Source organism: Fringilla coelebs (assembly GCF_963513975.1).
Source record: "Fringilla coelebs genome assembly, chromosome: 16".
Classification (NCBI taxonomy): Eukaryota; Metazoa; Chordata; class Aves; order Passeriformes; family Fringillidae; genus Fringilla; species Fringilla coelebs.
In genome coordinates this window covers 5,035,270-5,050,065 of record NC_140042.1, presented here as the reverse complement: position 1 = coordinate 5,050,065, position 14,796 = coordinate 5,035,270, and the positions used below count along the sequence as shown (strand labels likewise).

At 57.9% G+C, this 14,796-nt stretch overlaps 2 protein-coding genes across 8 annotated transcripts in view; one reads left to right on the top strand and one right to left on the bottom strand.

The window, feature by feature from the left end:
• Nucleotides 1–769: 769 nt before the first annotated feature.
• LOC311160225 (lysosomal alpha-glucosidase-like) overlaps nucleotides 770–14,796 on the bottom strand; it is a 16,779-nt gene continuing 2,752 nt past the window's right edge. The window contains exons 1-20 of one of the 7 annotated variants that reach the window (XM_084216816.1): nucleotides 11,312–14,442; nucleotides 9,595–10,126; nucleotides 9,252–9,397; nucleotides 8,135–8,300; nucleotides 7,563–7,659; nucleotides 6,245–6,364; nucleotides 5,865–5,983; nucleotides 5,665–5,796; nucleotides 4,799–4,909; nucleotides 3,943–4,056; nucleotides 3,700–3,784; nucleotides 3,261–3,378; nucleotides 2,787–2,920; nucleotides 2,550–2,701; nucleotides 2,242–2,390; nucleotides 2,021–2,162; nucleotides 1,737–1,835; nucleotides 1,456–1,620; nucleotides 1,229–1,375; nucleotides 770–1,035 (exon numbers count right to left, since the gene is read on the bottom strand). In XM_084216816.1, the coding sequence (XP_084072942.1) occupies nucleotides 973–1,035; nucleotides 1,229–1,375; nucleotides 1,456–1,620; nucleotides 1,737–1,835; nucleotides 2,021–2,162; nucleotides 2,242–2,390; nucleotides 2,550–2,701; nucleotides 2,787–2,920; nucleotides 3,261–3,378; nucleotides 3,700–3,784; nucleotides 3,943–4,056; nucleotides 4,799–4,909; nucleotides 5,665–5,796; nucleotides 5,865–5,983; nucleotides 6,245–6,364; nucleotides 7,563–7,659; nucleotides 8,135–8,300; nucleotides 9,252–9,397; nucleotides 9,595–10,116 (2,781 nt within the window). In that variant the 5' untranslated portion in view covers nucleotides 10,117–10,126; nucleotides 11,312–14,442 and the 3' untranslated portion in view covers nucleotides 770–972. Of the gene's footprint in view, nucleotides 1,036–1,228; nucleotides 1,376–1,455; nucleotides 1,621–1,736; nucleotides 1,836–2,020; nucleotides 2,163–2,241; nucleotides 2,391–2,549; nucleotides 2,702–2,786; nucleotides 2,921–3,260; nucleotides 3,379–3,699; nucleotides 3,785–3,942; nucleotides 4,057–4,798; nucleotides 4,910–5,664; nucleotides 5,797–5,864; nucleotides 5,984–6,244; nucleotides 6,365–7,562; nucleotides 7,660–8,134; nucleotides 8,301–9,251; nucleotides 9,398–9,594; nucleotides 10,127–10,386; nucleotides 10,857–11,015; nucleotides 11,035–11,311; nucleotides 14,443–14,796 lie in introns of those variants that run through there. The other 6 variants (XM_084216819.1, XM_084216817.1, XM_084216818.1 and 3 more) reach the window with 6 other exon arrangements.
• MAFK (MAF bZIP transcription factor K) overlaps nucleotides 14,400–14,796 on the top strand; it is a 14,762-nt gene continuing 14,365 nt past the window's right edge. Inside the window, exon 1 of the mRNA XM_084216825.1 lies at nucleotides 14,400–14,616. The gene's annotated coding sequence lies outside the window, so the exon portion shown is untranslated. The remainder of the gene's footprint in view (nucleotides 14,617–14,796) is intronic.

Genomic DNA, 14,796 nt, shown 5'->3' with positions numbered 1-14,796 from the left:
GGCCCGGCCCGCCCCGCCGGGCAGCGCCGTCTGGCGGGCGGGAGGGGAACTGCAGCGCCGCGGGATCGGGGGCTCCGGGGCAGCCCGGGGTCAGAGAGGCTGCGAGATGCGGAATCATGTGAACATCTTCTTAAGAAAAATGTTCTCTGATGCTTGATCCGTGCCTTCTCCCGCGCCGCTAGCAGCAGGACTAGAGGGCATAGTCTCAGGCAGCACCAGGGCGTGATAAGTCAGACATCAGGAGGAATTTCTTCACGGAAAGGGGGATTACATATTGGGATGGGCTGCCCAGGGTGGTGATGGAGTCACCGCCTCTGGAGGTGTTCAGGAAATGACTGGACGTGGCACTCAGCGCCATGGTGTATGAAAAAGTGATTAGTCCACAGCTGGACTTGATCTTGGAGGTCTTCTCCAGGATAAATGATTCTGTGACTGGGGGATCTGGGATCAAAGAGGGGACTCAAGGAGGTGGGATTGGAGGCTGGAGTCAGGGGCTGAAATTGGGGAGCTGAAAGTAGTGGCTGAAGTTGGAGGGGTGGATGTGGGGCTGGAATTGGGGATGTTGCATTTGGGCTAAAATTGAGCAGCTGAAATGACGGTAATGGAGTCAGGAGAACCAAGGTCAAGACTAAAACAGCAGCAACAGGCTGCCCACCCCTTCTCCCCCATGCCACCCCTTCTGTCCCCATATGATGCTCCCAGGACAAGCTCTCCACATGCCTTTATTGCAGTGGGGACAGCAGGTACCCACACCTCCACCCACAGCACCCACCCACCCAGGACCATGCAGGGAGCACCCAGCAGCCAAGCCCCCATCCCATGCCCCTTGTCCCCAGCTGGGCTGGAGGAGGATGAGCAGCAGCAGGTGACAGTCCCCAGTGCCCCCTCCGTGGCACCATCCCAGCTTCAGGAGCATGGATCATCTCCCAGCAGGTGTCCTGGCGAGGTGGGGGTGACCCCACAGCCCCCTCCTCACAGCCACTGCAGGGAGAAGCCCTGGCTGAGCCTCATGCCAAGGTCACTCACGCTGAGAACCTGTGGGGGAAGAGGAGACATTTGAGAGGACGACAATGGAGGATGCTTTCCCCTAAACCCTGGCATGGCAGGAGAGCCACACAGAGTCCTTACCCCCCTCTTCGGTCACACTGTGACCCTGGAGGAGGAGGAGTGGATACCCTCAGGATGGTGATCCCCACCCAGCAAAGGGCACTCTGAAATGGGGCCATACCTGGTTGTCCAGGTAGGAAAAGGGCTTCTCCTGGCCGTTCAGGAGGACCTTGCTGGGCGGCTTCTGCACCCCAAAGATGCTCAGTGTGCCAACAGTGACCTTGGTGGCTTCGGTGCTGGCATGGAGGACGGTGGAGGTGAAGATGTTCTGTAGGAGGGGACAGCATGAGCTCAAGGTGACCAGGTACCATGGGACCCCCCAGTCCTGCCCTCCCCACCACATCCCACCTGGGTGACATTGAACACCACGTAGGAGTAGTTGCCCTTCTCAAAGGTGTCCAGGCTCTCGCCATCATCCCAGAAAAGGTCACCCCAGGCAGTGGCATGCGAGGACAAGGCCACGATGAGACACAGGGGGTTCCCTCGGGTCGCCCCTGTGGTGGTTCCTGGTTTCTGTGGTTCAAAGAGATGGGTTCTGTAGGGCCATGACCACTGGGTCCAGGAGTTGAGGTGCTGGGGGACACACACGCTGTGGACAGCACCCAGGGAGGTGATGGGTGGGCACTCACCTGGGTGGGCAGGATGGAACCTTCCCGGATGTGCAGGTTGAGGTGCTCCAGAGGGGCTGACATCTTCAACATCTCCCCACTGCTGTTCACTGAGGAGCCCTGGGCAGGCGGTGAGAGACATGGGTGTGAAGGACCAGGGCTCAGGCACGAGTCTGCAGGGCAGCCATCCCCAACCCTCCCTCCATTAGGGCACACTGGGCTCAGCCAGGCCTTCCCACCCACAGCCCCAAGAGGGTCAAGCAGGGATCACCCAGCCCTCAACCAAATGCTGTGATGCTCCTCACCGTGTAGAAGTCGTACCACGTGCCTTGGGGGACATAACCTGTGACTGAGTCCACCCCAGGCTCCAGCACTGGTGTTACCAGCAGGCTCCTGCCCCACAGGAACTGCCTGTCCAGCTCCCACGTGGCCTCATCCCAAGGGAATCTGCAGTGGGATGGAGACGCTGCTCGATCTCCCTGGTTCAGCCCAAGCATCTCCCCAGCTCCCGGTGGGATGGCCTTACTCAAAGAACAAGGGCCGGGCCACGGTGTCCCCCTGCAGGTGGGCACGGTGGAAAAGCGTGTAGAGGAAGGGCAGGAGGGAATAGCGGGTCAGCAGCACGTCCTTCATGGCTGTCCTGGCTGCAGGACTGAACGCTGTGGGGTCCTGGGCCTGGGGGAGACACGGCAGTCAGCAGCTGTCCCACCTCCGACCCCACCTCCTGTATCCCCCATCCACATCCCATATTCTGCATCCCCCATCCCATATCCTGCATCCCATATCCCACATCCCAGCCCATGGATCCCTCCCCCTGGGCACACTGCCCTGGACCTTCTCATTCTGGGTGTTGTGGTTGCGGGCGAAGGGGTAGAAGGCGCCGAGCTGCATCCAGCGGGTGCACAGCTCCTCCGAGGTGCTGCCCGAGAAGCCGCAGATGTCTGCCCCGACCAGAGGGATGCCAAAGAGGCTGAAGCTCAGCAGCCCTGAGGGCAGGGACAGTCAGTTTTGGAGACACCTCCAAATGAGCAGAAGCTCCAGGAGCGCTGGCAGGGGCTCTGTGCCACCCACCTGGAATGGAGCAACGCATGTCCTTCCACTGGCTCCGGTTGTCACCCAGCCAGTGCCCTGAGTAGCGGCCCTGGCTGGGGAAGGTGGAGCGGGAGATGAGGAAGGGGCGCTTCCCCCGGATCTTGATCAAGGCGCTGGAAAATAACAGCAGAGCTGGGGGCAGAAGGTAAGAGCAGCCCGCCAGGGGTTTGCCTTATCCCACAACAGCTGAGGGAAAATGCCAGCCCCCTGGCAGAGGGGCGGATAGTCAGTCTGAGCAGGATGGTAAAGGCATCCAGCCTCATTCACCCATTCCTCCCTGAGCAGTGTCAGCACCCCTCTTCTCCTGGGTTATTCCCATCCCAGAAGCTGTGAGCAGTCAGAGCTTCTCCACTGCAGACCACACTCAAATCCCCATCCTTTTCCTACTCAGCTCTGAGAAGGATTTTGTCCTAACCCATCCCCAGGCTGTCAGGAAGTGGGATGCTCAGGTACCTTGCTGTGGCTTTGGCTTCCATCAGCCCATAGAGGTTGTGGAGGTTGTAGTGCACTGACACTTTCTGCTTTGCTGAGGCACACACCGTCTTTGCAGAGAGGGAATCGCCCAGCACAGCTGCCAGGAGGGAGAGTGCAGTTGGACTCAGCTGGATATGGACTCCCCACATTTGCTGGCTCTGGGTCAGCCCTCCCACAGCCAGCTGCCACTGCCAACCCAGTGCCAAAAGCTCATGGAAGTGGCCCCATCCTGCACCCTGGCATGGCCCTAACAAGTGTGCATGGCTTAGACATGGATACTAGCACATGAAGGAAGGGATGGAGGCATTCAGGGTGTAAGAATGTCTCAGAAATGGTTTTCCTTCATCACACAGAGGACAGCCATCTCAAAGCACACACTACCTACGAGCACAGCCTTGTATCTCATTTCCCTCCTCACCTGGAGTGTAGGGTGGGTTGTCCAATTCCCCTGGGGGGCAGCCATCTTCAGACCCATCCATGAAGTTGGATGGCTCATTCATGTCCTAAGCAAAGAAAATTGTGCTGCAGTTTCAGGTGTGTGGTTTTGGGATTAGTGGTAGACCTGGAAAAGCTGCATTTGAGGGACAGTCCTGCCAGGACACGCACCAGGCATGAGCTGAGCTGCTGGCAGGGAGCAACCCACGGGCAAGGGGGGACTTACGATCCAGAGGCCGTCAAAGGGCACGTGGGCATAGAAGTGCTGCAGGTTCTCCAGCCACCACTGGTGTGTGTCAGGGTTGGAGAAGTCTACAAAGGCAGTGAAACCAGGCCAGACCTGTGGAGACACCACAAATCCATGGGTTCAGCGAGCAGGTGATTTGTGGGGATTTCAACTGGGGGCGAAACAGGCAATGAGACAAGATAAACCCAGCCAATGCTTCGAGTCCTGGGTGCTACACACACCCAGCATCCCTTCTACTCCATGGTACCAGGAGTACCAGGTGCTGAGGAGTCCCCATAGGTGGTGGGCAGTGGCAGCTGATGGAGCTGCTCTGTCCCCACTTGCACAAGGCCTGAAACCACCTCACCAAGAACATGTCAGGGAAAACCCATGATTTCTCTGTGCTTTGCCTCATTTTAGCCAATTAATTTCCCCCCGTGTTTTCAGGCTACATCAAACGCTCCCTCCTTGGAGACAGCAAGAGAGGGCAGGTGGGAAAAAAGAGCCAGAGGGGCCAAAGTGGGAGGGAACAGCTGCAGAGCAGGTCTCGAGGCACACTGCTCATCACAGACAACCTCCCCTCACCCCAGAAACAGGAAGGGAGAGAAATCAGATGATCAGCCTTAGGCAGCACTGCTGACTCTGTGAAGCTCATATGACTTCCACAGGCTCCTCTGCTGAGCAGGGGCTGGTCCCCAGGCTGGTGAAGACACCAGGAGGACAAGGGCTGAGCCAGGCTCTGGCAATTATCCCAGAAAAGTCCCTTGGCTGCTTGTCTTTCCCTCTATTGCGCTGAAATCCCAGCCCTGGTACTGCACAGCCCACTGGGCTGGGATTTCCCCCTGGAGCTCCTCACCTGCCCGATGAGTGGCTGTCCTTGGGTGGTATTGAGGAACAAGCCCCGTCTCAAGCCTTCATCAAAAGGCCAGTAGGAGCCATGAGGGCTGGTGCTGCTGATGCCAGGATCCTGGGGATGGAGCAGAGGGTTAGTGCCACTCCAGGCAGGCCATGGCTCCTTCCCCTGGCCAGACCAGTGTGATTCACAGAAGAGAACCCAGACAGGGTCAGCCAGAGCCCACACACCACGGCTGTTTCCCCCCAAGGGGAAGAGAAACTTGTGCTCAACGCTTCCAGGCATGTTTTCTAAAATGCCACTTCTGCAAGTCCCCAGGACCCGTTACAGTGTTTTGGGGAGGGGGGGACAAACACAAGAACTCTTGCTCTTATGCAAGAAATGTCAGGTCATGGACAGGGCTACTACAGAGTTCAATGAGGAGGAAATCCAACTTCCCCTGCAAGGACCTGCTGGTCTCCCATGCCTCCAGCAAGCAGAACCCGTGCCCCCACTCCTTGCAAAGGGAAGAAGGGACATCACAGCCAGGTCACAAGATCCCAGCACTTGTGGGGATGAGAGGGCACCTGAGCTGAGCACCCACAAGTTAAACTGCCTGACCCACAGCTTCTCCACTCCTTCTCTCACAGGGGTCAGGGCCATCCTTGTACCCGCAGAAAGACAGGAGCACAGCACAAGAACCTGGCTGTGTCTCCAAGGTCCCTGCATTAGGGGGATTTCCAGTCACAGTGCCTGACCAGCACTGGGAACTGGCCTCCCACAAAAATCCCCAGAGCCAGGAATGACCAGCTGGGACCAGGAGCATCCATTATGCCCTTGTCAGAGATCCCTGCAGCAAAGACAGCACACTGGGAGAGGAGGGGGAATACCAAGATCATAACGTAGTGCTGCCCGTGTTTGTGGAGGTCTTCCACCAGAGATGGCAGGGAGGCAAACTTCTGGGAATCCACGGTGAAGTCCCGGTACCCATCCATGTAATCGATGTCATTCCACTGCCCATCCTGTGGGAAAGAGGCTCAGGAATGGGTGATGGAGAGTGCACTCCCTGCCCCACAGGCCTGGGGGTTACCTGGGGGATCTGGTAGTTCCTCATGGCTCTCACGGTCTGCCAGGTCCCATTGCTGGATCCATAACCCCAGCGGCAGAGGTGGAAGCCAAGAGCCCAGATGGGTGGCATGGCTGGGAAACCTGCAGTGGGACAGTGGGAGCATGGGTGGGGTTTCCCAAGATGACTGCAGCATCTCAAAGGATGGGAAGGTAAGGGCAGAGGGAGGATAAAAGGTGATCACTGACTGCAGTGTGCTGGAAGGGCTGGGGATGGGATGGCTGGGCGATGCTGATCCCTCCCCAGCTGAGAGCATCGAGGATGGTGGTGAAGTCAGAGTGAGACAGGGATGTGGGCATGAAGGAGGTACCTGCAGAGAGCTGTGTTGGGGTGTGGGCACTTACCTATCACCTGCTGGTACTGCTGGATGACCATGTTGGGATCAGGCCCCAGGAAGATGTAAAAATCCAGCACCCCTCCAATGGTCCTCCAGGTCAGGGCTGGAGCAGGCTGCAGAGCCACCTCTTTGAGTGGGAAGGTAGAAAGGGAAAGAGAAGAGAGAAGAGAGAAGAGAGAAGAGAGAAGAGAGAAGAGAGAAGAGAGAAGAGAGAAGAGAGAAGAGAGAAGAGAGAAGAGAGAAGAGAGAAGAGAGAAGAGAGAAGAGAGAAGAGAGAAGAGAGAAGAGAAGAGAAGAGAAGAGAAGAGAAGAGAAGAGAAGAGAAGAGAAGAGAAGAGAAGAGAAGAGAAGAGAAGAGAAGATAGTAACAACTGGGGAGCAGCCCCCAGACCTTAGCCCCTATGATGGGGCCCAGGCAGCACCACAGGCAATGCTCAGGGGAATAGAGAAATCCCTGTCTTGCACTCAGCAGATGCTAAATGGGTGTCTGGAAGCTTAAATCATCACAGCCCTGAGAGATCACGGGTTTATGCTATCTTGAAAATCTGCTCTTTAATCTCAAATCTGTGCCAGCTTCTGGACCAAGACTAAGCACTTCAGTGCAGTGCTTTCCTTCATGTCCTCCCCTGAAATCCCCTCCTAAGCGAATTGAGAGCCACTTGTACAAGCAAGCACATGGGAGCCAGGCCCTTCCTGGGAAGGACTCCTCACATGGAGCAGCCTTTTCACCTCAGCTCAGGTGGCTGCACCTCACAGGAGCTCCTCCCCAGCAGCATCAGGGCAACAGAGCTGAGCACAGCTGGAGCTGCCAGAGCCCTGGGGTGAGCAGCATCATCCCAGCTGGCTGCAAGAGGCAGCTGCAGGGAGGCACGGGTGGTCCTGGTGCCGCCCCTGGCACGGCAGGAGCCTGCAGGAGCTGCTGTGTTATCAGCTGGCACACACGGGCAGGTCCCACGGCCGCAGCTGGCGCAGCACAGCTGGGAAGAGTGAGGGTGACAGATGGCACCCCTGGCAGTGCCCCAGCCGTGCCCTGCTGCCGGAGCAGGGGAATGGGCATGGGCCTGCATGCAGGGGACTTGCTTTGCTGATGGCAGCTCGGCAGCTGGGCGTGTGGTTAAACTGCTCGGCAGTTGCTAAAGAGCCTCGCCGTAGCCAGGAAACAGATGGCTGTGCTCAATAACGGAGCCATCAAACCACATCTTTCCTTTTTATGGCTTCCTCTCACCCCAAAGTCCCAAACTGGCCACTCCAGCAGCTCCCATCTGTCCCAATCTGCCAGGTCCTCCACCATGGACAAGCTGGCCTGGGGTCCCCTGGACACCTACCCATGGCGTTGCTGTTGAGCAGGAAAACGCCATGAGCGTTTCCACCCTCCTCCATCAGCAGGTAGAAGGGGTGGGCGCCGTACAGGTTGAATGATTCCTGCAAGGAAAGGTGTCCAGTAAGACAGCAAAGAGGGCAAAGCAGGAGAGCCCCATGTCACTGAAGATGAATAAATGACCCTGAGCTTTATATGCTGCCACCACCTCACCAGGCATCTGTCACTCCTCTGGAGCATAAGGCAAGGAATGAGGTTTGGAGCTTAGTGCCGTGGGAGGCTGCTTCTTCCTCCAGCTCAGGGGCTGCTACTGAGCTGGGCTGGGTCAGGGGGAAACCTCCTGCCTCACCACAACACATTGCACGAGGAGCAGGGTGGAGCGGAAACACCCAGTGCCCTTGGAGTGCCAAGAGCATTTTGCAATTGCTCTGAAATCCTCCCTGGCACATACCTGCTCATCAGCCTCTCCCAGGGCTGCTGCCCACCCCTGCCATGCTTTCCCAGGGTTTGTCCAAGGCACAGGAGTGTGGCACTCCTGCCCTCACTCCCTGCACCCCCACGGGGAGGGGGCAGATGTACCGTGGGAGAGACGTCACGGGCCCACAGTGTGAGGGTGTTCCAGTCCAGGCTGTGCAGGAGGCTGCCACGGTGCTCCCCCAGCCCATAGAGGAACTTGGATGGGAGTGATGTGGATATCTGGAGAAACTGGTCAGCAAAGATCAAGGGGGCCACGGTGGTGTTTAGCCTGCCAGGGTGACAGCAAGAAAGAGAGAGGGTCAAGAGAAGGTTCTGGGACTCATTTGGATCCATTTGCCCATCAATAACTGATGTCTTCCCTCTCAAAGCATCTCAAGGGGAAATCTAGCAGCACATCCCACCCTGCATCCAGCCCCCAACACCCTGGCCCAGGAGCAAATTCAGGTCTGTCTGGACACAAGGCATAGCCCAACCCAGCACAGCAGAGCCTTCCCTTTGACACCAGAAGTTTCCACCCAGGTTATTATTAACCACTGAGGTGATATGGCCATGGGGTTTCTCAGCCTGCTGTCACTGATAAGCAGCTCCCAAGTACAGAATGGACCACAGCCAGCAGCAAATGGGAAAGAGGAGGGAAGGATGGGATCCCAAATCACACTCTGACCAGACATTGTCCAGCTGGTGGTGCTTACCACCAGCTTAATGTGGGCAAAGCTGTGGAAGTGACAGAAGCTGTACAGCAAAGTCACCCACAGTCCTCTTCCACAAAAAGCCTGGAGCTGTGGGCGTCCCTATAGCTTGGACAGCCAGGGAAACCCAAAAGCAGGGAAAGGGCAAAACCACAACTGTTTTCTGACATTTTTCCTGAGCCACCAGATCATTTATTGGTGATGTGCTGGGATCTACTCAATGTTTGCCTTCTGTAGCACCCTGGGAGGAATCAGGGCACTGGGAAGTTTTTGGGGAGATGCTGATCCCACACAGGTCTGCCATGGCCAGAGCAAGCATGTGGCCAGCCCAGGGCCAGGAAGCCACCTGCTGCCACATGCCTATGTCAGCACCGCTCAAAAGATGCAAGACAAAGAGTAATAATTGGCTGGAGATCTCACAGCATGGGCTTTCCTAATGAAAGACCTCTGGGAAGCAATGCTGGAGCCTGCCTAGGGTGGGAAAAGCTTCTCTCCACCTGGCACAGTGTGAGCATGAGGTGGGTTCTTACAGCACTGTTCCTGTTGCCTTGCGCTGCAGCAGCACCCCAAAGGGATCCCAGGAGAAGTTCAGACTGTAGATGGGGTTTTCTGCTCTCTTCATCACCCGGGGAACATCAAGGGGAACCTCATAGCGTGGGTTGGCTGCATCTGTTATCTGCAAAAGGGAGAAAAAGGGCTTTAAAGACCAGCAAAGCAAGAGGGCGAAGCGCTGGAGATGCTTCACACAGCCATGCCTGGAGCACAGCAGATTCCAGACTTGATCCAAACAAGGGATGGTCCCCTAGAGGATGGCAGGTGCAAGGGTCAGGAGCACAGTCACAAGCTCTTGAGGGCAGCCAGCAGGAAGCTCACCTTGATGTGCAGCCGCGTGTCCGTCTCAAACTCCACATCCAGCCTCAGCCTCTCGATGTCCCGGGGGTAATAGGCCTTCTCCCTCCGCACCAGCAGCCCCACCATGCCCAGCGCTGTCTGGTTGAGGCTCTCCAGGGTGTAGCTGGGGAAGTCAGGGGGATAGAAGCACCAGGGCACCCCCTGCTTGCCCTCTGCCAGCGGGGGACTCTGGATGAAGCAGCAGCCTCGGCTTTCGCAGAGCTCCTGGGTCACCACCACGCGCCGCTCTGGGTAGCAGTCAAAGCGATGGCTCTCAGGTACCACGAGACATTTTGGGGGGGCTGTGGGTCCGAGCCAGCCCCCCGACACTTGCCGCAGCACCCAGACAGTGATGGTGCTCAGCAGAACAGAGGCCACCAGCAGCCCGCTGCCCACCCACCACGGGGCCAGCTTCCCATGGCTGGAGGGCAGCGGGGCAGCCCCCTCCTCTTCCACCCGGCACGCTGCGGGCTGTGCTGTCGTCAGCTTCTGGTACGACTTCATTGTCCTGCTGCTGGATGGAAGGGGTGAAGGAGACAGAGGGGGAGAGCTTGCCCAGGCCTCAAGGAGGGCTTCCCCGTCTCCTGATGCCCTGTGGTTTGGGCAGAGCCTGCTCCCTCAGCACCCTGCAGCATCGCATCTGCACCTTCAGCCAAGATGCACCGGGCAAACTCGGCAAACTCGGCTTTGCCAAGGTCAGGTGGTCCTGAGCCTGCTAAGTGGGGGGAGACACTGACACCCAACTGTCCACCAGTCCCAAGGGTCAAAGTGTACCTGCTGCTCTCTGTGAAGAGGTCAAAGCACCATTTGCTTTTGAGAGGTGGCAGAGTGGCCCCTCAAGGAGGTTTTTTGCAGGTCTGAATTAATGGGCTGCAGTGTTTCTGGAAGGTGCAAGCAAAACCGAGCTTGCTCTTCCTGTGGGAACAGAGCTGTGATGCTGAGAGCTGCAGCTCCGAGGTGTGGAGCATTCTCTGCTCTGAGCATTCCTCTGCTTTGAGCATCCTCTTCGAGTATCCTCTGTCATCATCGTCCAAAGCCCTGACTCAGAGGTTTTAGACCCGAGGAGGGCTGTGCAAAGGACGTCTGGGAATATGCCATTAGTCCTTGCTTTCCACTGATAAATGCTGATTCTGACAGCCTTTCAGACAAACACCTCCCATACTCTAAGCAAAGGAGACCCCCACGCTCTTGTTAAGTTTGCAGGGAGCAATCTCAGCCTCCTAAAAAGAGCCACAACTTTCTTGTCTCTGTCTCCTCGCTCTCACTCAAATCCTGCTCCCCTCACCCTCCTCCCTGCAAAGGCTCAGAAAACGCCTCCATCCCCCACAAACACGTTTAGTCCCCAGCCCTCTCCCACCTCGGGCCCCCACCACAGCCCGACCCGCCGGGGCCCGGCCGCGAACCTCCCCGAGCGGCAGCGCCTCCGCCTTGTGCAGCCGCCCGCCGCTTCCCCGGCGCGGCCGGGCTGGCAGCGAACCCCGGGACCCTCTGCCCGCCACGGCCACACGCACCCGGGGGCACTGCCCGGCCGGCCGAGGGACTCACAGCCGGGGGGACACACAGCCGGGGGGACACACAGCCGTGGGGGGGGACACACGGCCGGGGCGTCCCCGGGCGGGCACGGGCACGGCCAGCGGCGCGCCCCGGGAGCCCCTGCCCGCCTGCGGGCCCCGCTCCGGCCGTGCCGGCGCTTACATACACGTGTCTCCTCTTGACATTGTGGCTGCAGGCAGCGGGCAGGCAGCGGGCAGCGGGCAGCGGGCAGCGCTCCCGGCGCTGCGGCTCCGCCGGCCCCGCCGTAAACACCCGACGAGCCGCTCGGCCGGCTCCTACCGCGCCTCTCTAGTAGCAGCGCATCCCCACACGCCCCTCCTCCGCTCGCTCTTCCGCGTTGGGTGCTTTTTAAAATTTTATTTTTGATATTTGTGTCTACGCTCGGTGCTGTTCAATGGTGGAGAGTATGGGAGAGCAGCGGGTGTTTTAGGTTTTTCCACTGTTGATGCAGGCAGGGTGTTAAAACCCAAAGAACGAACACCTCTGTGCCCTGCTATAGGGTGAGAGCACTTTTCCCTGCTCAGTGGCTTCAGGGAATCGTGATGCTGGGTGTGTTTTGGGCAGACTCACAAAACCCCACACATCCCAGAACCTTTCTCCATCCAAGTTTTCACCAGAGGTCCTGTCTCCCATGCACTTCTCTTCCTTTGCTTAACAAGTGTGTGTGCTGCACAGGCTTTCCCACTTTTCAAGGGACTGGAGAGCTGCTCCTTGTTTACTATTGAAGGCCACCGCTGTCTAAAGTTCAGCAGCGAATGAAAACAGACCTTTGGAGCAGAGGTACTTTCCCCAGGGAATGAAAACAAAAAGTAACCTGTTGTGAACAGGGCAATTCATCCAGAAACAGAATTTCAGGTAACACAGTTGCTTCCCTCCTGCTATATGTGATCTGTCAAATACTGTGTTGTTGCAGAAACAGGGGGAAATACTTCAATTCTGGTGAGCCCCATGTGCGGGGCTGTCACCAAAGAGGGTGAAACCCCTGTCCAGGATGTAGCCAGCCCATCCTTCCTGGTGGTCCCTTGAGGACCACCATCTCATGGATGTCTCAGGGATAAAGCCTGAATGATTTAGGACAGCTCTGACCACTCTTGGTTATCACCACTGAGAGAGAGCACAAGGAGCAGGTGGCTGTGCTGGGGACATCAGCGGCCCCAAAGGCTCCCACACCCAGAATCCCTCTCCTTGCTTGTCTTGGATCTCTGAGCCACTAAAACTTTCCTGGATAGAAAGGAGATCTGGAGACAAACCTCAGAGTCATCAGCAGAGACCACAGTGATGGCTGAAATTTGCCCTCTAGCCCTTAGCTCACGCTGTCCCAGCACCCAGTGCAGGATTTCAACCAGTGCCTGCAAATCTAGGAGAGGTGAAGGCCAAAGCTGTAGCAGCTACACTGGACAGCAGCTTCATGCCACCCATCACCTGGGAGCTTCAGCCAACCTCATTAGCTCAGTTCCAAAGATAAACAGGGATTTCTTAACATCAGGGAGGTGCATTCACTAAACCTTGCTCTGGCTGCCCAGATGCATAGGGCTGTGCCAGATATGAGGCTCCCTGTGTTTTGCAGTTTGTGTTGTTCAAAGGGAGCAGGGAGCGATGGGATCCTACTCACAGCCTCAGTTATGGCCCTCAGAGCTGCTCCAGTATTTGGCCCCAAAGCTGGAAAGCACAAACTGCACCGGGCTGACACAGACTTTCCAACATTGTTATGGACACAAAGAAATCAAAACAAGTCCAGCTGAGATGGAGGCAGTTTGGTTTAGTCAATTGTCCGTGTTACTACATTTTTTGATGCATTATCACCATTGTTGGATGCCCCCTAGGTCTGAAATGCTGTTCACACCATTGGGGTCAGGGTGCTGTGTTTAGCAGCTCACACAACTGTATGAACAATGTGCAAAGATTGGGTTGAGGATCCAGCCCTGGGCAAGATTTGGCCCTGCTGCAAAGCCCAGGGTGCTGCAGGACAGGCAGTGCTGGCAAAGGCTGGTCCAGAGCTAGTGGATGACAAGGCTGGTCACCTCAAGGAGCCCAGGGAACAAGCAAGTCCTCCCAAGAGCATTGGGATGCCCAGGATACTTTTCCCCACCATCATTCACTCTGCAACATGGGCAAGTGCTGCTGCTGCACCTGGTTAGCGTAACTCCTGGTATCAATCCAGACTGGGGGATGAACAGATCAAGAGCAGCCCTTCCAAGGATTTGGGGGTGTTGGGGGATGAGAGGCTGGATATGAGCCAACAAAGCGCTTGCAGCCTAGAAAGCCAACCGTGTCCTGGGCTGCACCAAAAGCAGAGGGGCCAGCAGGTCAAGGGAAGTGATGCTACCCTCTGCTCTGCGAGATCCCACCTGCAGTGCTGTGTCCAGCTCTGGGATCCTCAGCAGAGGAGGAACATGGAGCTGTTGGAGTGAGACCAGAGGAGGTCACCAAATTGATTAGAGGGACGGAGCACCTCTCCTATGAGGAAAGGGGAGAATTGGGATTTCTCAGCCTGGACATGAGAAGGCTTCAGGGAGATCTTATTGCCATCTTTGTCTGAAGGGAGCATGCAAGAAAGCTAAAGAGGGACTTTTGACTGGGGCATGTGGTGGCAGGACAAGGGGTAACGGCTTTAAACTGACAAAGAGCAGGTATAGATTAGAGGTCAGGAAGAAATCTTTTCCATGAGGGTAGTGAGGCACTGGCACAGGTTGCACAGAAAAGTTGTGGATGCCACATCCCTGGAGGTGTTCAAGGCCAATTTAGATGGTGTTTGGAGCAACCTCGTCTAGTGGAAGGTGTCCCTGCCCATGGCACGAGGGTTGAAACGCGATGAGCTTTAAGGTCCCTCCCTAACCAACCATTCTATGATTCTATAAAACGCATCCGTGTGAGAGCGTGCAAAACCCCCGGCCACGCTGCGCCCCCGCCATCGGGACTGATCCGGGCGGTAGGGAGCTGTCGGAGAGGGGTGAGCCCCGCAGCGGGGAGGAGGCACGGGGCGTGGTGTAGGGGAGACGCGGATGAGGATGGGGATGAAGGGGGCATAATAGAGAAATGAGGATCAGGGTGAGGATGGGGAGGACGATGTTGATGACGGAGGGATGGGGACCAGGATGAGAATAAGGACGGGGATAAAGATGAAGGGGGACGACTACGTGCCGGCAGCGGCGCCCCGCCCGTCCCGCGCCCTTCCCCATGAATGAACGGCGCGGGCGGTCCCGGGGTGACGCGGCGGGCGGGCCGGGCCGGGCGGTGACGCGCGCGGTGACGCGCCATGCCGGAAGCGGCGGGGGCGCTGGTTGGTCGGCGGCGCGGCGGGGGGGAGGCGGCCGCCCCGCGCTTGTTGTTGTCCGCGGGACTCGCTGGCAGGGAGGGAGGAGGGAGCCGCGCAGCGCCCCCGCCGCCGCCCCCGCGCCCCCGCCGCCCCCGCCGCCGCCCCCGCCACGGGGCGCTCCCGCCGGCACGCAGGTGAGGAGCCGCCCGGGCGCGGCGCGGAGGGGGCGGGGGCGGGGGGGTGGGTCGGAGCCGGGAAGGGGGGGTGGCCGCGCGCGCTGCCGCTCGATCGCGGGGGAAGGGGCGGCTCGGCCCGGGTCCGGCCCGGGTCCCGCTCGGTCCGGTCGGGTCCGGTTGGGCGCGGGCGGGCGGGGC